This window comes from Nuphar pumila, chromosome 8, assembly GCF_984573655.1.
Source record: "Nuphar pumila chromosome 8, dmNupPumi1.hap1.1, whole genome shotgun sequence".
In the NCBI taxonomy this organism is placed as follows: Eukaryota; Viridiplantae; Streptophyta; class Magnoliopsida; order Nymphaeales; family Nymphaeaceae; genus Nuphar; species Nuphar pumila.
Genome location: NC_143256.1, coordinates 99,801,309 through 99,826,440, shown reverse-complemented (window position 1 = coordinate 99,826,440; position 25,132 = coordinate 99,801,309). Strand labels below are relative to the sequence as shown.

The following is a 25,132-nucleotide window of genomic DNA, read 5'->3' as shown; positions in this document are numbered from 1 at the left end:
TTTGTGTCGGGTCTAAAATCTCGAGTCTGTTTTTGGGTAAGAAAAATATGGACCCGAATCTTTCATACCTGACTCATTTCTATGTTTGACCCATATAGTTTTATGCAATCTGTCCAAACTTAAACATGGTTTGTATTCAAATCCATTATATATATAACCAAAACCTAAGCCAACCCAAACCCAAACCCAAACCCAGTTTGTGCTGAAACCTGTTTCGAGTAATGTTCTTTTCGCCTCTAGAACACACTAGAATAATGATTTTTGTAAAGCTTTTCAACTTGCAAGTGTTTATATAAAATCCTATTAAAGAATAATGTCCAATATTCCAATCCGATTCTAAAACAAGTCTACTTAAACTTAACTCGTTTATACCAACCAGATATATACCCTAAAATATTAAACCATTTGACCTACATTTTCTGTACCCAGACCGATTTGAAACCAAAATAAAATTAGATCGATTTTGCATCTAATTTTCAGACCTAATTAAAAAATGAGTATTTATAACCCAACCCATTTATAGCTTACCCAATTTCTACCCAAACCCATTAATCTATAAGGATTTGCAATTTTAGTCATCACAGACCCGGACCAGAACCCTAATTAAATTGGGTTGGGTGAAGGTCCAATTTTCAGACCCATTTCATGTACATGTCAGAGAAAACCCGGACCCGAACATGTCCATTTGCGCCCCAGTAGAAACATGAAAGGGGCCAAGGGTAAAGAGGCTACAAAAAAAATCAATGAAACGTGGCAGCAAAACTTTTCTAGGGCTTGTTTTTAAAACTTATTAGATTGTCAAGATGCCTTTTACGTACATGGTGATTATGGTATATTTTGATAATTTATTATTTTCCGAAAAAAATTCCTCTCTCCAAGAACTGGTGCAGTGTGGAGGAGAAGGGAAGTTGGGTATCTTCCTTCGGATCAACGTCACCATCATTTTGAATTGATCCTGCTAGATGATCATGGCAGGTAGAACTCTTACCTTCTTCTTCTTATACCCTTTTGGATTTTAGATTGTTTTCTTGTTCAATCTTGTCTTTGATAGTGATTGAATGTGTTGGTTGCATCTCTGCTACAGTTTTTTCTTGACTGGTGTTTATAGATTTGTGTTAATTTATGGTGATTTTCTTCCATTTAGTATGAGAATCATCATAGCTCATCATTCTTTTCCATCTTTCATTCTTGGTGGGGTTTTATGGGTTTTGCGTTAATCTGTGGTATGGTTCCTCCATTTTATCCGGCTAATACGTGTTTTTATTTGTTGGGTTTTCGTTATTTCTCGTGTTTCTGTTAATTTGTGGAAGATTCTTCCTTTATTTTGAGGAACATGTGGTGCTTTCTAATGGGTTTTGTTAGGGTTTGTGCTGTTTTATGACGAGGTTCTTCCATTTTATTTTTCTAATGGTGGTTTTCACTGGTGGTCTTTCTTGATTTTCTGTTAGCATATTCAGTTCTATGCGAGAAATGTCGTAGCTTAATCCAAGTATGTCAATTTGATTTTTTTCATGGATTTCTGTGAGTTTCTGTTAGGATTCTTACTTTTGTATGTGCACGATCATGTCTAGTTACAGTTTCCAATTGATGATTTTCTCAGGTTTTTGTTAGTCTGATTAGATTTTTTTTGTCCTCTATGGGGAATGTGCCAGTTCACTTCAAGTATTTGGTGACGGGTTTTCATGGAGTTTCTGATAAAATTCTTCTATTTTTATCTGAGCATTTAATTCCATCTTTTTGCTTATGTATTTTCTTGCATTTCTATTAACATCTGATTAGGTGTTTCCATTCTGTACTTCCTGATATTTCTTCATGCTCTTATATTAATTCGAATGATGAATTTCATGGTATATCCAAGAAAACATGAACTGAGTAACTTTCTCAGGACAGCATCCTTGGGGTCTGCCTTGAGAGTCTTGGGTGTCATTGGTGGGATCAGTTCTGGATCAATGGTTTAATGTACTTGATGTGAAATATCATAAGGTGTTAGCTGCCTTTGCGTAGACAATGTGGTGCAGCGCTGTTAATTACAACACTATATTTATTGTTGGAGGGAATTGTGACAGGGCACTCTTTTCTTTGAATGCCCTGGATCATGGCTCCAATGATTGAATTTGAAATGGAACTCACACCAAATTCCCATTTTATGCTAACATAGAATTCGAGACCTGAGAATGGACTTAGATTCATAATCTCCAGGCCGAGGGGAAGGCCAGGCCAATAGGCTGGTAAACGGCTCAGTTCAGCTTGCATAGAACTCATTCAAACTCGTCAAACGAGCTTGGTGATCTAAGCTACAAGCAGCTCATGTAGTGTAAGCGAGATGAATATGAAAAATGGGTTTTCGGATCATCTAGGCTTGCTTATATGAGCTTATAGTATTTATGTATGATAATATACAAAACAATATGGTAGCTCAATTTGTTGGATGAGTCTACTTGTAAGCAAGAGGTTTAATATTGCATTTTCAGTATGGGCTCTTAAAATAAAAAGATTTCTTGTATCTAAACGAGCCAGCTTGTGTTTGGATTGTCTGGCTTGGCCTCATATGGCTTGAGCTTGGCTTAGCTTGCGTGATTCATACGAGCCAAGCCGAACAGTAATTGGTTGTACACAAGCTGAGGGCAAACAGATTGAGCTTGTCTTTTTTTTTTTTGGATAGGCAAGCTGGGGTTAGGCAGACCCCCACCAGTTATACAATCATACCATTGGAATTTGAACTTGCAATGTCCCAACACAAGGTGACATGTACTAACTGCTCCTACCAGAGCGGAGCCCGCGTTGGTGTTCATTTGGCTTGTTTATGAGCTCTACAGGCGAAAAATGTGTGTTAATGATCCTATCTTTCCTCTTGTTTCAACAAAGGATCTTTTTTCTTCTCTGAGGCCCTCAGATTTGAGATCCTAGGATCTGTGATCCCATGATCTCAGATCCATTTAAGAAGAAAATATGGGAATTTTGCTGACCCAATTATGTTGGAAATTCTTGTCTATTAAGAAAATATCAAAGTTGGAGATAACTGAATTTCTTGGAAGAAATCGCCAAAACTGTTTTTGGTGTTACTGCTATATTTTCTTTGGTTTGTTCTATTAATGATGCTATTTTGGGTTTTTTTGTCTTAAATTTTTTTTTGGAGCTTGATATATTCAAAATATCGTAATATGTGGCTATGCCACATGGATATGGATGTGACATGACACAAATACTCTTGGTGTGACAGGAACTTCTCAAAAATTAGTACACAAGGACATGGCTGTGCACATATATTAGTACACAGGAACATGGCTGTACACAGATGTATGTATATGTACATATGTATGTGTCCATAATTCTTAATCTGAAGCAATAAAACATGAATATCGTTTAAAGTACAAACTTTTGAACTCTAGGAAGTGGCTGAAGAACACAGTTCCAAGTCTATGTAACATGGGTGCCTCTGTACCCCTGAAGCACCCGCGTCAATGCTGCTGGGTGCGGGTGTGGCACCCAACACGGCTGGGTGCGGGTGGTGCACCCGACACGGCTGGGTGCAAGCCAAAAAGTGTTGGATGCAGTCAACCCCACACCTAACCATTTTTGTCCAATTTTTTACTTGGTCAACTTTGACCAAGTCCAAAATTGTCCAAATTTGTAAAACAAGCTTAAAAACCTACAAAAACTTTAGCTGTGTGTGTGTAGGGGTGGCAATCGGGTCGGTTTGGCGGGTCAGCATACCTCAACCCGAACCCGACCCGTTTATTAAACGGGTCGGCTGTGGCAAACACGAACCCGACCCGTTTAATAAACGGGTAACCCGACACGACCCGCCAACCCATTTAATAAATGGGTTGGGTCGGGTAAACGGGTTTTCAGGTTGGCGGGTTGACGGATCGGGTTGGCAGGTAGGCAGGTTGACGGGTCGGGTTGGCAGACGGGTTGGCGGGTCGGGTTGACCCACCCACCTAACCCGTTTATTAAACGGGTCAGCCGGGTTGGCGGGTTGGCATACCCCCAACCCGAACCCGACCTGTTTAATAAACGGGTTACGCGGGTCAACCCGTTTATTAAACGGGTTGGCTTAAGCCCAACCCGAACCCGCCTAAGAGGCGGGTTGGCGGGTCGTGTCAGAAATTGCCACCCCTATGTGTGTGTATACATATAGATTTGTTAGTCGTTTGTACATGCACTCTAATAGAAAACATTACTTTTTTCACAAATTTTCCATTTTTCTTGTACAAATGTGATCTATATAGTTTCTTTAGTAGAAAGCAAGTTTTAAATCACTTTTTTGCAAAACATGTTGGTTTTTCAAGGGCTTTAAAAATCAATGGCCCACAATGTACCAAAATTTCATGACTCATAAAATCATATTTTTACATCGAAAAAATGATCCATAGTGCGATTCCTAGCAAACGAACCATGCTAAACACATCTTTGAGGTCAGATTGAGTGGATATAACTTGCACCTATGATGTTCCAACTAGATTGTACACACAATAGTAGTAGCATATATATATATATATATATATATTATATCCGCGCTCTTGCCCCCAAGTTTTTTGAAGTTGCTGTGTCGCACCCACGCCTATATGACATAGTTCCAAGTTGATTAAAACCGTCTATTTCTTAATTTTGTAAAGTAAAAAATGTCTATTGGTGTATCTGTTTCTGTAACAGATTTGTCTGTTTAGTAAACTAGATGGCTGATTCTTGTAAAAAATGTATGTTTTTAATGTTTTCTGTAAAGTATGTGCTGTGCTTCACTTGCAGAACTTTTGTTTGAAGTTTGCACAGTGTAAACATGTCATACAGTTTAAGTGGTAACTTTTTATGTTATCCTCCTCAGACTATGAAGACGAGCAGGAAATGGAGATTGAAGCATTGCAAGCGATACTTATGGATGACATAGAAGGTACAGCTTTAATTTATTTATTCTTTCTAAATACATTTTCATTATTGTGTTTGTATTTTAGATAACCCTATTGTACATTGCTGATCTACTTCTGTAAGTTTCTTCTGGTATAATTCTTTGTTCTATGTCTTTTTCTTATATAAATTGCATGACAGAAATTGATTCTAGCGAGAGTGGACTTAGCACAAGTAACCGATGCTTCCAAATTACGCTGACTCCACATGTAAGCCTGACCTCTCTCTGTATGTGTGTGAGTGGGTCCCCAGTACGTTTTGGAACTTGACACCTTGATTAAGAAACTGTGACTCTACTGATCCAGCTATCATATTTGACTGCACTCACTTGATTTATCACTAAATGCTTATTTTGCTCTCCTACATGTCTGAGTCTATATCAACAATGTAGCATGTACTTGATTTCAACACAAATAACTAGTTCAGCTTCTATATTATACCGAACTGTGTTCTTATTGTACCTTTTTGAATTTTAGCTGTTGCACCATGATTCATGAGTAAGCAAAATCTTTGCTTATTTTGAGATTTGAAAAACTGGGTACACCAATTAATATGGTCAAGAACTTGTTTGTCCTCATTTTATGAAGATGCTATTTATATGTTATTCATTGACATTCTTGTGGGATGCTTTTTGTTCCACAGGACGATGATGTAGATGAAGCCACTTCTGTTCCAGGTTTGTAATTTAGATAAGTTTCCACATTCGATTTTCAGACCCATGAGTAAAAATGCTGATGCAGGACTGGGGGATTTCCTTTTAGCATATCCCTAAGGAGATTTTCTGCAACTTAATTCATCCACATCAAAGCTATTTCTTGATTACTTCAGTTCAGTTAATGAGAACTAAACCATCGAAAGACACACATATACCTCAAAGCTTTTGTGCATCATGTAAATACTTGTGATTCAATGGCTCAGCACATGTCTGTCTACCTTGTGTCTACAATATACTTTTGCATAAGTAATGAGCCAAGGTCACCTAATTTATTTTGTTTTCATAATCTGTTATGTATCTCTGTTATAGATTGGTTTTATGTACTGTTCAATGCGAATAGCCTTACCTGTCAGTAGATAATAGGGGTAGAATATAGATATGTTCTTCTATCCTTTATTTCTTGCATAATTTTTTGTTTTGAGTGTATCACATCCGCTACTTCTATTGCAGTTCGACTTGCTTTAATTTTTTCTCACAATGCCAAGTATCCAGATGAACCACCACTTTTGAAGGTCAAAAGGTTGGCAGCTTCATCTCATTTTATGCTTTCAATCTTGGAAATGGTATAATTCTCTTAATTTTCTTCTGAGGAGAAGTTTCAGTGATTTTCAGAATCCTGGATTATTGTGTTTTCTTGTTCTGACACCAAGGAAATGGTTCCAGGTCAGAATACAAGAACTAGTAATTTTTGTCTCTGTATGAGCATAAATTGAACTGTAATAATTGTTATTATGATATTCATGTAAAACAATGTATCACTATTTTCTAGCTATCAAGCTCTCAATGTTAATGCCTTTTTGAGTTACTTTATATGCTGATTTGCTAAGTTTTCAGTTTACAGGGCATAAAACCAAATGATCTAAAGATTTTACAGGAAAAACTTGAACAAGAGGTAAAATTTGGACATCTTCATAGTTTGATTTAATAATGATGTTACTTAACATGTACGAATTTTTCTTCAGGCTTTACATATATATTATAAAATTAAGACATGAATATTGTTGGTTGTTAAATTGTAATCTATTATCCTTGTAATGCCCATATATATTTTATATATATAAAGAAATATACATATATATTAAATATATATATATATATATATATATATATCAGCCATAGGGGTATTTTAGTCCTTTTCATTTTATTTTGCGCATATTCCCTTTGGAATGTGCATGTAATTTCTTTTTCTTTTTTTTTTTACTTTTCTTTTATTCTTTTTTGGATTGCCTTGGGAGGGACCCAATATGATCGTTGGGCTTGGAGGGGCTCCAACTATCACATTGGGGCCTCTCCAAGGCCCCACTTTTTGTGTTATATATAGGGGTCTTCTCCCCTTTGTAATCTCATTCTTAGGAGCTTATGCTCTCCAATTTCTTCAATACAATTTTTTTATATTTTTATGCCGGTGTACATTTGTGAGATTTAGTGAGTTGTGCTTTTGTGCATAAGTGTTCTAAAGAGTTCTTATTGTGCACGTGTTTATCATCAAGAATATTAAGGTCTTGATCATAGTATCTTGTTGTAGATACTTTTACATGGTATTAGAGCGAGGTTGGAGAAAAAAAGATTGTGTGGATTTTCACATTTTTTCGTGCCTCAAAAAACGTGCCTTCAAATATTTGGTGATTGGGGTGGATCCTTTCGTTTATCCAATACTTTAGAAGATTCTTCCACCAAGAAAGATCTAAAAATCTCTTGAGGTACGTATCTTTTTTTCTCATTTCTCCTCTCCAATGGGTGAAAAAGACTCCCATTTCTCTCTCGGTTTTAAACTTAATGGCCCCAACTATCACGTTTGGGCCGGAAATATGGAGGCACATATTAAAGGAAAAGGGCTTTGGGGCTATGTCCAAGGATCGATTCCCGAACTAGAGCCTAAAATCGCCTTAATGGAGAGAGGAGAAATAAAAATTCTTGAAGGTGAAAAAAGAGCCAAGGCTCTTGAAGATTATAAGAAAAAACATGATGAATGGGAGATGAGGAACTTCAAAATCCTCTCATGGATTTTCTCGTCTGTAGAGACAAGAATCAATGTCAACATTATAAAGTTCAAGAAAGCTTCTCAAGCGTGGCAATACCTTGAAAAAATGTACACTTCAAGGGATTTATCCCACAAATACTATCTTCAAAAAAGGGCCTTGACCCTTCAAAAAATGAAATGACTATTAAAAAGTATTTTGCGGAGTTGTCTTCTATTTGGGATGAGCTTGTCATGCGTGAACTCAAATGGAGCGGAGAGGCTATTGAGCTTAGGCACAAGCAATTAAAAGAAGATCGTTTCTTCATTTTTTTGAATGGGCTTAGGCTTGAATTTGAACAAATTCGATCGTCTCTTTTATCCGCCTTCACTTCCCCCTCTCTTGAAGATGCAATTACTAAACTAGGTGGGGGAAGAGACACGTATGAGTATAAGTAAGAATAACCCAAGTGTTCTAGCAACACCTTCCAATAATGAAGAAAATGAAGGTATTAATGTTGTTTCAAGACCGGAGAGCAATCTAAGGACCTACAAGCCTCCTCATTTCAAGAATCAAAACCAAGGTTCAAGTGGTTAAGGAGGAAAGATGGATTATAGCAAACTCGTGTGCCACTTTTGTAAGAAACCGGGGCACATCAAGCCAATATGTCCAAAATGGAAGAAGTTGCTTGCCATGACTACCACATCCCAACCTCAAAAGGAAGAGTGCTCATCATCTTCAAATGGAGCTCTCTCATTGCAACAAATTATGGATGCTCTTCAACCTCTTCTCAAAGGGGCTATTTTCGGAGCCGCCATGTCAACCTCTTCTCCTCCTGGTAAGACATCATGGCTTTTAGATCCGGGTGCTTCATTTCACATGACCCCAAGTATGAGTTTTTTTTCCGATAACTCAAATAATCGCTCCACATCCTTTGTTTCAACCACGGATGAAACATCTCTTGAAGTAAAAGGAATTGGAAATTTTGAAAAACAAGGTTTTTTTATTCCAAAAATTAGATTTATACCTAACAACAACAACAAACAACAACAACTATGCTTTCATCCCAAAACAATTGGCGTTGACGATATGAACCAAAAAAGAAAATCATTCTGTAATTAAACTTAAATTTACTTTCAGTTTCTAACTCTCGGACCATGGGTGTGATATAAAGTTTTCATCTAACAAATGTTGGATATAGGATTGCCGGTCTGGGAGATTGATTAGGGAAGGCTCTAGGAAGGGCGATCTTTACTACGTCGATTCTCTTCAAATTCCAAAAAATCCTTTTTGTAATGTTGTCCAACAAAAGGATATTAATGTGTGATACAAGAGACTTGGACATCCGAATATTGTAAAAATTTCTTATTGACCTTTTGTTAAAAGTCTATATAAAAGTGATTTTAATTGTAACGATTGTATACTTGGAAAAATGAAAAAATTACTTTTTTGTCAAAGATGTATGTTTACAACACGACCTTTTGAAACTGTCCATTCAGATGTATGAGAACCGACACTTGTCTTATCAAAAGAAGGTTTTGCATATTATGTCATTTTTGTTGACGACTACACGAGATATTGTTGGATTTATTTTCTTAAACACAAATATGAAGTTTTTTCGACTTTTAAAACCTATCATATGATGATTAAAAATCAATTCAATGGGGATCTAAAAATTTTTAGAATTGTCTCTGGTGGAGAATACCTTTCAAGTGAATTCAAAAGTTAGCTTGAGAGTCATGGTATTCTTCACCAAAGATCTTGTCCGAAAACCCCTCAACAAAATGGATTAGCCGAAAGAAAGCATAAACACATAATAGAGACCACTCAAATTCTACTTATTTCTCAAAACATTCCAAAAGGTTTTTGGGCTGAAGTTGCTTTAGCATCTGTCTATCTAATAAATCATTTGCCTTCGAAAAATTTGAACAATATCTCGCCTTTTGAAATGTTATATACCAAAGAACCCGACTATAGTCGATTGAGAATTTTGGGTTGCAAATGCTTTGTTCTTACTGACAAGAACAACAAGCTTTCACCGCCTGCTCCTTTCTTGGATATTCTGAAACCCAAAACGGGTTTCGTTATTATGATATAAAGAATGATAAATTATATGTTTCCAAAAATGTGAGTTTTCTGGAAAATGTTAATGGTTTTGAAAGAAGTGAACCTTTTAAAGAAAATATGGATTACTCCTTTTTATTTGAATTATTAGCTCATGTCACATGATGATGATAGTGATGATGAACTCACTCCTAATGAGACCAATGATAAAGAAATTTTTTCCTCCCTTCCTCCCATCACTTAACATAGTGACGAAGGAACATCGAGAGACCCTATAGCATATACCCATAAAGACAAACAATTTTAGGAGTGCCATTGAAAGATACAGTGAACCTAGTGGTTCCAATTCAACAAATGATGAAAATCTACGAAGAACTGAGAGAAATAGAAGGATGCCCTCTAAATTCATCTCATATGAATCCTTTAATCTTAAATATAGAGTCTGTCTTAGTGCCATTCATTCCTATGTAGAACCCAGGAACTTTGAAGAAACCAAAAAGAATGATGAGTGGCTGAGAGCAATGGAATGTGAGACTTCAGCTCTCAACAAGGCAAAAACTTGAGAATTTCAAGTTCTTCCTAAGGGTAAGAAAGCAATAGGGTGCAGATGAGTATTTAAGGTAAAAACTAAGAGCGATGGATCTCTTGAGAGATATAAAGCTCAGTTAGTTGCAAAGGGATATAGTCAAGAATACGAGATTGACTATGAAGAAACGTTTGCCCCTGTGGCCCGAATGGTCACTTTCTGATGCCTCATCATCGTTGCCTCAATTAACAAATGAAACATCTATCAAATGAATGTTAAAAATGCCTTCCTAAATGGCGATTTAAATGAAGAGGTATATATGGATGCTCCACCAGGAATGGAGACTTCCAAAGGAAAAATGCTTCGAGTTCGAAAAACACTTTATGGTTTAAAACAAGCCCCTAAGGCTTGGTATGATAAGTTTAACTCCGTAATGTTAGAAAATGAGTTTTCATCTTGTTTCGCTGACACTGTTGTGTTCGTTAGAAAAACCAATGCAGGGATTGTCATTATGCTTTTGTACGTAGATGAAATGCTAATAACTGGAGGTGATACTAAAGGGGTTAAAAGCATAAAATCAAATTTAAATGATAGATTTGAAATGTCCGATTTGAGATTTCTAACTTATTTTTTGGGTATTGAAGTGACATACTCTCATAGAGGGTATTTTTTGTCTCAAACTAAGCTTACATCTGAGGTTATTGACAGGTCATGAAACTCCTGCTATAGTAGGAGCTAAAATGAAAATTGATAATGGCATCCCTTTCTCCGATCTCACCCCCTACGGGCAACTTGTGGGATCATTGATGTATCTAAGTATTATTAGACCAAATATTTCTCATGCAATTCATACTCAAGTCAGTTCCAACATGCACCAACATCAGTCCACGTAAGTGCCATCTTGCGGCTTGTGAGATACATAAAAGGTACACTAAATAAGAGAGTATTCTTATCCTCCTCTTCTGAATTGAAATTAATTGTTTATACTGACTCTGATTGGGGAGGTGACCCAAATAACCGTCACTCCACCATTGGTTTTTGTGTGTTTTTAGGAGACTCGATCTCATGGAGGTGCAAGAAGCAACAAAAAGTGTCTTTATCCTCTACTGAAGTTGAATATTGAGCCATGACAACTACTACCATGAAAATTGTATGGATTCATCTGTTATTAGAAGATATATGGATCAATGTTGAAGGGACCACCAAGCTATGTTGTGATAACAAGAGTGCAATTTATATTGCCAAAAATCATACATTTCATGAGCAGACTAAACACATTGAGATGGTTTGTCACTATGTTCGAGAAGCGTATCTCAAAGGAGTCATAGATCTTCCGTATGTAACTTCAAAATATCAGTTGGCAGATTTCTTCACCAAAGCTCTGTGTTCTCTGTGATTCAACTTTCTTCTTGGCAAACTTTCGGTCATCATGCCCTAAGTTTGAGGGGGGGGGTGTTAAATTGCAATCTATTATCCTTGTAATGCCCATATATATTTTATATATATAAAGAAAGATACATATACATATATATTAAATATATATCAGTCATAGGGGTATTTTAGTCCTTTTCATTTTATTTTGCACATATTCCCTTTGGAATGTGCATGTAAATTTTTTTTTTTTTTATTTTTTACTTTTCTTTTATTCTTTTTTGGATTGCCTTGGGAGGGACCCAATATGATCGTTGGGCCCCTCCAACGGTCATATTTGTGACCGTTGGAAGGGCTCCAACGATCACATTGGGGCCTCTTTAAGGCCCCACTTTTTGTGTTATATATAGGGGTCTTCTCCCCTTTGTAATCTCGGAGCTTATGCTCTCCAATTTCTTCAATACAAATTTGTTATATTTTTATGCCAGTGTGCATTTGTGAGATTTAGTGAGTTGTGCTTTGTGCACAAGTGTTCTAAAGAGTTCTTATTGTGCATGTGTGCACGTGTTTATCATCAAGAATATTAAGGTCTTGATCATAGTATCTTGTTGTAGATACTTTTACAGGTTTTATCTATGGATGTCCCTTTGTTATACTTTGAGTCTATTGTCTTATGCAATGTTGTGAGGATCGGTTCAGGAGTTGAATGGTTTTCAAAGAGATTCAGAAAATCAGCCTGAATTGAATCAAATCAAAACTATTTGAATTGGACCATTTGAAAATTTGATTTTTATTCAAAAAATCACAAAAAAAAATATTTGAAAATTTATAAAAAAAAAGAATTACCAGAATGAGGAAAATGATGGGTTATAAACTTCATGTTGAGACTAAGAGGCTTTTAGTAAATAAGTTTTTGAGACTAAGGGGCTTTTAGTAAATAAGTTTTTCTAAACTAGAGGTTATTTAAATCTTAATATTTAATGAGGGACCTGGGTGTAATTTTGTTCCTTGGACTATCTCTATTTAATATAGAGATTAGCCCTAATCCATTTTAACGAGTTTTCTTTTCTCTAAGCAGCCGTCTCTCTCTCTCTCTCCCTCTCTCTACCCCGATTTCTGTGTTTATTTTCAGAACATCAACATGGTATCAGAGCAGTTGATCTTGGGAGCGTGATCAATCTTCTTCCAAGTTCTGGATGTCGTGATCTATATGGGAGCAACGGTCGTGATCTCTATGCATCTGTGTGCGCATGTTATCGTGGGTCGTGAATCTAGGTGCCGAGTTCTCCTTAAAAATCCATTTGGGTGTTTGATTTCAGATGTGATTCCCTGCTATATCGTGAAATAATTTTTTTTCGTAACATGTTGTCGTTGCTAGTGAATCTGAGTGCCGAGTTCCTCTCAGATCTTATTTGGTTGTTCATTTCTCAGAACATAAATATCAGCAGTCGTGATTCCTGCTGTGTCGTGGATTTTTTTTTGTTTTCTATTCGTGGAAACAACAGGCTGTGTTCGTGGAACCGAGTTTGATTTCAGACGTGATCATAACTGAATGTTAATATCAGTTCTCTATTCGTGGACTGTGTTATGGATAATTTTTTTTTCAGTCGTAGCATGAGTGTTGTGAAAACAGAATGTTAACAACAATTTCTGTTCGTGGAAGCAGCAGGCATGAGCAGCAGGTTGTGTTGTGAAATATTTCTTTTCAGTTGTAGCAGGAGTGCTGTGAAAAACAAATTGTTAACAATAGTTTTTTTTTATAAAAAAAAAAGCCGCAGACGTGATTCCTGTTGTGTGGAAACATATGTTGCTGTGTTGTGAAATTTCGTTGGTACTGCTGCTAGTTGTAGTATTGGCTTGTGGAAAGTTTTGTTCCAATTAGTACTGCTGTTGTGTGGAAACATTCATTTCAATTAGTACTGCTGTCAAGACTTCATTTCTGGTGTGACAGCGTGTGTAGTCGTGGACTTGCCTGATGTGGGGTTATAACACACGCTATATCGTGTTGGATGTGTGATCTTGATTTGTAACCTATAGCCATCCGTGGTTAAGGTGGAAGGTTTTGGTCAAGTTTCTTTAAAACTATTTTTGAAGTTTGGATCTGAATAGTCGAAGGTCGTGTTTCTCAAATTTCATTGGTGAAGTCAAAACTTGATATAGTCGGGTTCGTAGTTGATTGTGGGTGTGCGCATGTGGTTGCTCCTGCATTTTGTGAATCAAGCCAATTAGTTTATATTATGGCTCAAGTGGTTAAATCAGATGCAGATTCCTCAAATGATTATGTAACTCTTAGCAGGGCTGAATATGACGAGCTCCTTGCTTTACGATCATCCACTTCGAAGTCTTCTGTTGCGGAGGTTGTGTGCTCGACAAGTGATGGCCTATCTGGTCAAGGTGATAGGTGGATCATTGATTCTGGAGCCTCTGGTCACTTGTGCGGAAATTCGAGTAATTTTTTGAGTTTAAAACCTGTGACTGGTCAAAAAGGGGTACGTCTTGCTGATGGTAGCTCTTCCTCAATTGTAGGGCAGGGAAACATGTCTATTACCCCTACTTTTCAATTGTCGCATGTTCTTCATGCTCCTTCGTTTCCACATAATTTATTATCCGTCAGTCGAATGACAAAAGATATGAATTATAGAGTGATTTTTGATCCTATGGGGTGCACCTTTCAGGACTTGCTGACGGGGAGATGGATTGGTGGCGGCTATGAGGAAGGTGGTCTGTATTACCTACACCAACCAGAAGTTTCGGCCTATTCTGCTGTTACATCGTCCTCAAGTCCTCTATTGTGGCATCATCGTTTGGGTCACCTTCCAGTGACAACTTCGTCGTGTCATTCCTCATATACCTCCCTCAGTTTCTTTTCAGTGTGAAACATGTCAATTGGGAAAACATTGTCGAAGTTCTTTCCCCTCTAGTTAGAGTCCGTCAAGTCAAGGATTGTTTGATCTTCTTCATGTTGATGTGTGGGGTCCGAGTAGGATTCTGAATAGGTCTCAGTGTCGTTATTATCTAGTTATTGTTGATGACTTCTCAAGGTTATCGTGGGTGTTCCTGTTAAAAGATCGGTCTCAAGGTCCTATTATTCTTAAATCTTTAATTGCAGAGATAAAAACTCAATTTGATGTTTGTGTTAAAATTGTTCGCACTGATAATGCTCTTGAGTTCAAATCCAAAGACTTACTTCAATTCTATTCTGTTAATGGGATTCAACCTCAATTTACATGCCCCCATACCTCCCAGCAAAATGGGGTGGCTGAGAGGAAACATAGACAAATCCTTAATGTTGCTCGGTGCCTTATGATTCAATCCAATATGCCTGCTTCATACTGGGGCGATGCGATTTTGACAGTCGGTTTTCTTATAAATCGCATGCCGTCAAGCTCTGTAGAAGACCAGATCCCTATTCAAATTCTCCATCCAGAGGCTCCTCTCTTCTCTATCCCCCCTAAAGTTTTTGGATGTGTGTGTTTTGTGCATAAGCTGGGTCCGGATCGAGATAAACTTGCTGCGCAGTCTATTAAATGTGTTTTCCTTGGGTATCCTAATAACAAAAAATGATATCGTTGCTACGACCCTATATCTCATAAAGAGTATGTTAGTGCGGACGTTACCTTCTTTGAGTCTATTCCTTATTTTTCAAGTACTACTCCAAGACTACAGGAGAGCCTTGGTGATATCCTTCCTCTGCCGATTCCTCCCTTTCCGTTAGAGTCGCTTCCTCCTCAGTCCTTGGTTCCAACGTTGGGTGTGTCTCGCTTCCGAAACCCTCCCATAGTATACACGCACAGGGTGCCTCCTACCTCCATGCCGCCATCACCTCCTTCTCCTCAGGTAAGTATTTCTGAGCAAACTGTTGCCCCTACATCTAATGTTGATCTTCCCATTGCTCTGCGCAAGGGAAAGAGACAGTGCACTCTTTACCCCATCACGCAATTTGTATCAGAAGCTAATCTTGGGGCTTCTATGAAGAATTTTATTTCTGCTTTGTCTGCCTCTTCTGTTCCGCTTCATCACAATCAAGCTCTAGTCGACTCCAACTGGATGCAGGCTATGCGTGATGAGATGGATGCCCTATGGTCTCGAGGCACTTGGGACTTGGTTGATCCTCCCACAGATGCAGATATTGTAGGCTGCAAATGGGTATATAGCATTAAGTATAACTCGGATGGGTCGATTGAACGGTACAAAGCCCGGTTGGTTGCAAAAGGCTACACTCAGACTTATGGGGTTGACTTTTTTGAAACTTTCTCCCCAGTTGCTCGTCTTGGCACTATTTGTCTCGTTCTTTCTGTTGTTGTGCACCATGAATGGCCCTTGTTTCAGTTGGATATCAAGAATGCCTTCTTGTATGGGAATTTGCATGAAACTGTCTACATGCAACAACCCCCAGGCTTCGAGGTTCAGGGAGAGTGTCAGAAGGTATGCAAGTTGAAGAAGGTTATTTATGGCCTGAAGCAGAGTCCGCGGACATGGTTTCACAAATTATTTGAGGTAATGTCGAGCTTTGGATTTGTCAGGTTAGCTTCAGATCACTCATTGTTTATCAAGAAACCAGTGCTTGAATTGTTGTTATGGTGGTATATGTCAATGACATCATATTAACAGGGAGCAGTGCCCAAGATATTTCTGCAACAAAAGATCATCTTCAGAAGCACTTTGTTACTAAAGATCTTGGTCACCTTCGATATTTTTTGGGTATCAAGGTTGCAAGAAACAGAGAGGGCTTAGTGTTGTCTCAAAGAAAGTATGTGTTGGACTTATTAAAAGAGACTGGAATGCTAGGAGCTAAGCCAGCTAATATTTCAATGGATCCCAAAACTCACATGTTCGATGAGAAGTCTGACTATGTGGATAGTGCCAGCTTTAGATCCTTGGTGGGTAAGTTGCTATATGTGACTGTTACTAGACTTGACATTTCATTAGCTGTGAGTAAAATCAGTCAGTTCATGGACAAACCTACAAAAGTTCACTGGGATGCAACTATGATGGTTCTTCGGTACTTAAAGGCATCTCCTGGTAAAGGTTTGTTGTTTAAACGAAATCCATCTTTGGACGTTGTTGCTTACACTGACGCAGATTATGCAGGATCTGTTGAAGATAGGAAGTCAACATCTGGATTTTGTGTGTTTGTGGGAGGAAATCTTGTTACCTGGATGAGTAAGAAACAAACCATTATAGCCAGGTCGAGTGCTGAATCTGAATACCGAGCAATGGCCCAGACTGCAGCTGAGATTATGTGGGTAAAATCAGTCTTGACCGAGCTTCAGGAGAAAGTATCCCTACCTATGTTGATGATGTGTGACAATAGGGCTGCTACATATATTGCCAACAACCCAGTGTTTCATGAAAGGACTAAACATATTGAAGTTGACTGTCACTATGTTCGCGACTTGGTTCAGGCTGGGTATATCTGCACCGATCATGTATCTTCCGAAGATCAAGTAGCTGATGTTTTTACCAAAGCCCTGGCGAGACCAAATTTCTCAAAATGTTGTGACAAGCTGAGCATGATTGATATCTATGCTCCAGCTTGAGGGGTAGTGTTGAGACTAAGAGGCTTTTAGTAAATAAGTTTTTGAGACTAAGAGGCTTTTAGTGAATAAGTTTTTCTAAACTAGAGATTATTTGAATCTTAATATTTAATGAGGGACCTGGGTGTAATTTTGTTCCTTGGACTATCTCTATTTAATATAGAGATTAGCCCTAATCCATTTTAACGAGTTTTCTTTTCTCTAAGCAGCCGTCTCTCTCTCTCTTTCTCTCTCTCTCTCTCCCTCTCTCTACCCCGATTTCTGTGTTTATTTTCAGAACATCAACACTTCAAATTTTGAGATATAAGTTGCCTCCTTACCAAAAAAGCTAAGTGGGATTCACAAACTGCTTGTGCAATGCATTATTGTTAAAATCCATTCAAGAGGTGACGTGGCCGTGGATCCGGAGTGAAATCCAATTCAGGCGAGCTCCAAGAAGAAGAAGAAAAAAACAAGTGCTGATGGAGTTTGAATCCATAAGATTGGTTTCGATTTTTAGTTTGGTTTGGACTTTTGGATTTTTTTTGTGTTTGAATCTTACCCAAGATCCAAACATAGGATTGTAATGAAATACAAGGGTGCACAAATACAATTATGTGCACAATAATAACAAGCCTCTTATGGGCCAAAACAACACAAGAACACAAGCCTCTTATGGGCAAGAACACACACACATAAAATAAATAATATTATTGATAAAATGCTTAAGAAAACCATTGAGATAATACGAGAGAGCTCCCCATATTTATATAGAATAAATCCATAGTTGGCAAAATCGTGGGCTCGGATCGCCCGACCCTTGACTCGCGGGTCAGTGGGTCGACTCAGTAACACAGACAGATTAGGACAATTTTTTTGTGTTTTTTTAAAAATAATACTTTAAATATTGAATATAATACTATGTTTTCTACAATGTGAATGCAAATAATTAAACTCCAAGCAGCAAATTCACTAAATCAAAGCATCAAAGAACCAAAAAGTATAAAATATATACGAACAATAATGAAAATTGTGAAATGAATATTAATAATTAAGCTACGCAGGTAGAAATAAAACAAGTAAAAAATGAACCAATAATTACAAAGAAAAGAAAGGCAAAAAAACCCTAAATGTTAGGGTTATTACTTTATTTGTTGTCCACACTCCACGCAATCCCATATTGTGCATAGTGCACAATCCAACACTGCTAAAACCCCCTAAATGTGCATTGTGCATCACCTCTCAAAGGCTCGCCTGAGAGAAAGAGAAAGAGAAAGAGAAAGAGAAAGAGAAAGAGAAAGAGAAAGAGAAAGAGAAAGAGAGCATCAACTCATCTTTTAGAGGTTCACCACAGAGAGAGAGAGCACCTGGTTCTCAACGGTGTGGTGGACGGTGGTTGCCGGTAGTCATCGGTGGTCGTTGGTCGTCGTCCTAGGGTTGGAGTTGCAGAAGCGGCGAGAGAAAATGAGAAGAGGTGAGAGAGAACGAGAAGGGTTGACAGACCCTTCTCGAAAAAAAAGCCTACTTTTAAATTAGTGAACTGGTTCATATCGAAACAAACAAGTTTAAAATCCGCGACGACACTGTGAATTTGAATCGATTCATCGAGCTGTGTCTCAGTCCTGAATCGCCCGATTCAAGAGTCGAGCAATTCCTAGCCGATCCACGCCCGAACCTCGAACCTGGCTATAACAGGTTTGGGCTGGATTTGTGGTCTTGTTACTGGGCGATCCGATCCGACTCAGACGATTCTTGACTCAGATTGCTGAGTTTGCCAACTATGATACAAACAACAAAGAGGGCTAGCCAACTAGTTGTTGGGCTAGTCCCACTGGCCATAACAAGTAAATAAAATACAAAAATAAGGAAGATAAATACAAAAGTGCCCCTAATGGCACTACCTATTACACCAAAGGAAAATGACCAAAATGCCCCTAATGGGCATAACCTATTACACGTTCAAATAAAAAAAATAAAGAAATAAATATATATATACATATATGTATATATACATACACATGTATATAACTATGTATATACCAATACAATTTAATACTTCTCCTCAAACTTATAGTGATAACACCAAAAGCTTGTCAAGTAGAAAAATGGAATTGAGGAGATGGAAGCGCTTTGGTGAAAAAATTGGCGATACTACGTATGGCAGTGTGATAGTCTTTTTTAAATATTCTTCATGAACATAATGGCAATCCATCTAAATGTGTTTAGTTCTTTCATGAAACGTATGATTGCCGGCTATATAGATGATACTCTTGTTGTCACAACATAACTTTGAAGGTGATTGCAAATACACCCCTATGTCTTCAAGTAGTCTTCTCAACCACACGATTTCTGATGTCGTAGTAGGCATAATACATTACTCGGCTTTTGTTGATGATAGAGATACTTTATGTTGCTTTTTGCACTTCCAAGACACCAGTGAGTTACCTATAAAGACACAAAAACTAGTAGTTTAACGTCTATCATTGGGATCTCCTCCCCAGTTAGAATCAGAATATGTTATTAATTCAACTGGTGAGGAAGAAGATAATAAAAGACCCTTAGAAACAAAATTTTGTAGATATCTAGTAATTCTTATCACAACACTCATGTGCACAATAGTAGGAGAGTGCTAAAACTGGCTTGTGGTATGCACTGGATGAGATATGTTAGGTTAGATAATTGTCAAATAGGTGAGTGCTCCAATTATCTGATGGAATGGAGTGAGATCTTCTAAGGGTGATCCATCTTCTATCTTCAACTTGGCATTAATTACTTTAAGAGTATCCACCATCTTCTCATCAGTAACTCCAAACCTATTAATAATCTCAGTGAAAAACGTGGATTGAGTCATTAAATAACCATGAGGGGAATATGCTACCTCAATCCCCAAAAAGAATCTAAGAAACCCTAGATCAGTCATTTAAAAATTTTGTTTAAAAACATTTTTAATTTAACTAAGTCCTTGTTTGTGTCCTCTAGTAATGATCATGCCGTCGACATAGATTAGTAGAATAATGATACTTGAATCAAACTTCTTAACAAACATAGCAGTATTAGTGTAACAAGATTTGTAGCCAAGTTTAATCATAACAGAACTGAAATTATGATGCCAGGCTTTAAAAGCTTATTTCAAACCATACATGACTTTTCTTAGATGAATAACCTTTCTAAAGAAACCTCATATCCGGGTGGTGGGTCGGGTCCATATAGACATATTCCTTTAATTCACCATTTAAAAAGGCATCCTTGACATCCATTTGATAGATGAGCCAACCCTTAACAATAACTACGACTATGAGGGCCTTAACTGTGGTCACCCTAGCTATAGTGTCAAATATTTCATTGTAATCTATGCTATACTATTGGGAATAGCCCTTGACCACTAATCTAGCCTTGTATCTCTCTAAGGTACCATCACTTTTGGTTTTTACTTTGTAGACCCATAAACTGCTTATGGTCTTTTTTCCTTTAAGTAGGGCTTCTGTTTCCCAGGTTTCAGATTTGAAGGTCCCTAATTCATCATTCATGGCACCTATCCATTCAGAATATTTTTTGGCTTAGTTATATGGGGTAGGTTCAAAATTAGAGAATATCTTGGCTAAACATGCTCTATATTGGGGAGAGAATGATTCATGTTATATAAATCTATCAGGTGGTCTAGGGACTCTATCAAATCTTCTAGGAGTACTTGGCTCTTGAATTTCTAGATTAGAGTACCTATCTAGTGCACTAGGATGCCTATCATTTCCTCTCCTACTATGTCACATGGGTGCGGGTGCGGGGATTCGTCACTTCCAAAAAACCTGGGTGCGAGGGTGTGGCAGGGGCAAAAATGTAAAAAATATATATATATATATATCATGTATAGTCTATATGTATGAATCTATGGTAGCTGTTAAGGTCCATGACATTTATGCCCAACTTACTTTTTACCATTTTTTTTATCTTATATGGTTCTCCCTAAAGATGAAAGTGATGAGTTGTGGAGCCTGATTCATTGTTTTTGCCCTTGCACGAAGGGGGGTCCGGGGGGCTCCCCCCGGCGCGGGCCCCGCTGCGCGGTCAGCGGGCGGGGGGTTATAGGGGGGCAGCGCCCCCCCCCCCCCCCCCAAAGTTTTTTTTTTTTTTAAATTCCGCAGCCCATTTCATAGGCCAAAATATTTTTTTTTAAAAAAAATCCAAAAAAAAGGACAAAAATGACCCTGGGTGCTGTCAACGCACTCAGGGTCGGGTTGACCGCACCCACACCCGCGTCGAGTCGCGTCGACACGGGTGCGGCACCCTGCTAGCCGAATCCCTGTGACATAGCTCTCCTACTATATCCATAAGTTCACTTATGTATATATCATTATTTGTACCACCTTGGATATTGAGTTGAGGTTCTTCGTTAATAGTATCATTACTGAAAGATTCATGATTGCATTTAGAAAGCAATTCTAACAAAAAAGAGTAGTCATTATCTTTTTTAGGCACATTTTGATCAAAGAAACTATCTTTTTCTATAAATGATACATTCCTTGAAATATAAAGTTTAGCATTTTTGAAATCGTAGCATCTAAATCTTTTTTAGTTTTCACCATAACCAAGAAAAGTACAAGGTATAGCTTTAGGTGATAACTTATCATTTTTGTGTGTAGGAACAAATCATTTACATCAAAAAGCCCTTAATCTAAAATAATCAAGGGAAGTTTTGTAAAGTTTTCTAAAAGGAGAGATATTTTGAAGTTTAGTAGAAGGGACCCAGTTTATGAGATATACAACGGTAAGTGACGCCTTGACCCAAAATTCTTTTGGAACATGTTTTGAAATAAATAGAGTTGTAGTGATTTCTACTATATGTCTATTTTAATCCATTTTGTTGAGGTGTATTGGCACAAGATATTTGGTGTAATTATTTGTTTTAATCCAACGGTAAGATATTGGTCTCTAATTAATTTTTAAAATCATTTGACATAAATTCTTCCTCAGCTTCACCCCACGCCATTGGCTCAGAAGAAAATAAGGGCCCTGGTAAGCAATCGGGAAATTACCAATTTGTCTAAAAGAGCAAATTCATATACCTCAGCCCGCCGTCGACGAGGGGGCAGAACCACCTGCGCCGCAGCCCTCTCCCTCTCGTTGCCTTTCCCGACCCGCCGCCGCCGGCGAGCACAGCCACCGGCGAGCACAACCACCGGCGACAGCACCACCGCCCCCGACCAGCCCTTTTCCCCCCTGTTCCACCTCCTTTCTCCTCCCCTGCTCGCCTCTCTCCGGCTGCCCGCAGGCCGACGGCCTCCGTTTCTCGGCAACCCCGATTGCCGCTCGTACCATTGTGCATTTGCACGCTACGTGATTACCATAAACCTCTCATCCAATCATCGTAGTACTAACATGTTGTGCATGTCTGATAGTACCACTACGATGAGAGGGATATTGGTTTCTCAGCAAGAAACCTCAACATCATTTAGAAATTTTCAATTCCGTGCTTTAGGCCGAGAATATCCAAGTCATTTCGGATGCCAAAACAAAAGACCAAACGTACGTACCACTTAGGGCTGCATAGTCGAAGCCTTTTCGTTACGTAGGTTTGAGGGAAAGACTCGGTTGCAAATATACAAACACTAAATACTTGTTTTGCTTTTTAAGACAACGATTAATACGAACTTTGAAATCTCGCATGTGAAAACCCTTTTGAAATTAGAGACTTGGCGAGGATGCACAATTTTGCGTCTTTAAATGCAAACGTAATACAAGGTAGGCCGAAGTATGCAAAATTGTGTACTTTACACAGTTATATATATATATCAAAGCATAAGCCTCAGTACATTACAGTGCAGGCAAAATAAATGATATAAAACAAGACTCGATGTGTAAAACCACACATCAAGCTAAATAAACTACATAAGCGATGCACGATGTACGAAACCGTACAATGGCTAAATAAATTGCGTAAGCAATGCGCGATGCATAAAATCGTACATCGGCCAAATAAATTGCGTAAGCAGTGCATGATGTATGAAACCGTACGTCGGCCAAATAAATTGCGTAAGCAGTGCATGATGTACGAAACCATACATCGACCAAATAAATTGCATAAGCAGTAGCTTGTGTACATAACAGCGTTGTGCCAAAGTAAATAACATAATTTTAAATGGACAAGAATACGCAAAACTACATCCTTGAGTTAAAAGCATACATATATATATATGAATATATATATATATATATATATATATATATATATATATATATATATTAATACGTACTTAGTTAGAAGTATTTCATCATTTGCTCTCTTATGCATCTTTTCCCTACCTCAGAGATGGTCAGACTTGCTAACGATTCTGAGCATAGGTTTTTAAGGGTTCGTGTCTCGGTAAATGTGTCTCGTCTGTTGTGTCGATGTGGTGCGCTAAAAGGTATTTTATCATGCTGCGAAAAAGAACGATGTTATAAAACCATTTTTTGGCGAAAAGAGGCGATCATCGCGTCGTTAGGGTTGAATATGAACCTTGCTCGGGATGACTAAACCGAGTCGGGCTTAAAGCGGCTACCTCGTGTGACTCGACTAACAAAATAACTGAGTTGGCTCAGATTCGTTCGCAACTCGGTGCACAACTTGGCAAGGAGTTACCCAAGATGTATACATTTTGAAAAAAGAACCGAGCTCGATACAAATGAGCTGAGTCAAGCTTGATTTCAAGGAAACCGAGTTTTGACTCGGTTTACGTGGAACGAGATCCACGACCAAGCCGGCTCGGTCAAACAGAGTCGGTCTTGGAACAAAAAGGGGACAAGGGGGGGTCGACCCTTGGTCCACCCGGTGGCAGGAAGTCGAGAGGGGAGCAACAAGGGGGTTCTCCCTCCTCTCTCGTCTGGTAGGAAACAACGACGAGGAAGAGGAATGGAAGGGAGGTAGGGGTGATGCGAGTTAGCAGCTAGGCCACTGCCGGAGGCAGTGGCTGCCACCGCTAGCCAACGAGGAGAGGAGGTGGAAGAGAGCTATGCACTTTGCCTCTGCCTAAACAATACAAGAAGGAGAAGAGGGTGTTTGACACCCTCTCTGCCTTGATGAGGGCAGCGAAAGAGCAACAATCGTTCGGCTACTGCTGCTTTCGAAAAACAGAGGGAGAGGCAACACCAGCAAGGAGCAGAGATGAAGAAGAAGGCAAGGCGTAGGTGGGTGGCGCCCGGCCATAACCGAAGAGGAATAGACAGAGGATGGCCCTCTTCCTCTGTCTGGTAGAAAGAGAGAGAGAGACCTGACAAGGGTCCACCAGAGGTTGCCACCCAATGACGAATAGCCAAAGGCACTGAGGAGCTACCGTAGGCCAGAAGCTCATGGCATGCTACCTTGCTATGGAAGCTGTTGGACGCATGGTGCAGGCGGCAAACATGAGGGCCTAACCTGGCTTGAGCAGGGTTGAGAGAGAGAGAGAGACATTCGTACCTGAGGGGGGGGGGGGGGGGGGGGAGGTCGAGGAAAGAGAGGGAGACGGGAGGGTGGCTCAGGTGAGGGAAGAGAGGGAATCTGGTCGTAGTTCGACGTGAGGAAAAAGAAGACGAGAGGGGGGATTCCGACAAGGGATCGGGGTTGCGCTGGCGTGAGGAGGGGCTCCGGCGAAGGGGGGGAGAAGAAGGGTGTTCAAGGGTTGCGTTAAAAAGAACCCCCCTTGTGGAGTTTAAATAGAATATGGGGTGGGGGGCGATGTGGACCCAAATCCGGGTTGGATCCCGTCAGATCCAACCTGGATCAAAAACCAATTTTTTTTTTGTTAAAGCATGAGTCTTACAATCTACCCCTCTTAAAAGAATTTCGTCCTCGAAATTTTCTTCAAAGGTTATCTATAAAGATCGTAGTCTAAGTTAATGGGGGTTTAACGAGGATGCATAACGTGTGTGTGAACCTAAACATATAAGCTCTTAAAGTGATCAAGACAACTCGCAATGAGTTTCTGAGAAAAGTTTTTGGGCTAATTACTCGGTTGAACAAAATTTATACGTGATTTCATTGATGAACTTTTGCCTGGCAAAATTTGTACTGAATCACAAAAAGTCTTAACGTACGATTATTAGAGTTTCTATTCGCTATCCT

The 25,132-nt window shown here is 38.7% G+C and overlaps 1 protein-coding gene across 1 annotated transcript in view; it reads left to right on the top strand.

Annotated features, from left to right (window-relative positions):
- The first annotated feature begins 870 nt into the window (after positions 1–870).
- The window catches only part of LOC149830050 (Ubiquitin-conjugating enzyme family protein), a 48,073-nt gene continuing 23,811 nt past the window's right edge, over positions 871–25,132 (top strand). The window contains exons 1-6 of the mRNA XM_090015692.1: positions 871–975; positions 4,826–4,891; positions 5,047–5,114; positions 5,548–5,581; positions 6,071–6,140; positions 6,455–6,512. Of these exons, the coding sequence (XP_089871818.1) occupies positions 963–975; positions 4,826–4,891; positions 5,047–5,114; positions 5,548–5,581; positions 6,071–6,140; positions 6,455–6,512 (309 nt within the window). The 5' untranslated portion in view covers positions 871–962. The remainder of the gene's footprint in view (positions 976–4,825; positions 4,892–5,046; positions 5,115–5,547; positions 5,582–6,070; positions 6,141–6,454; positions 6,513–25,132) is intronic.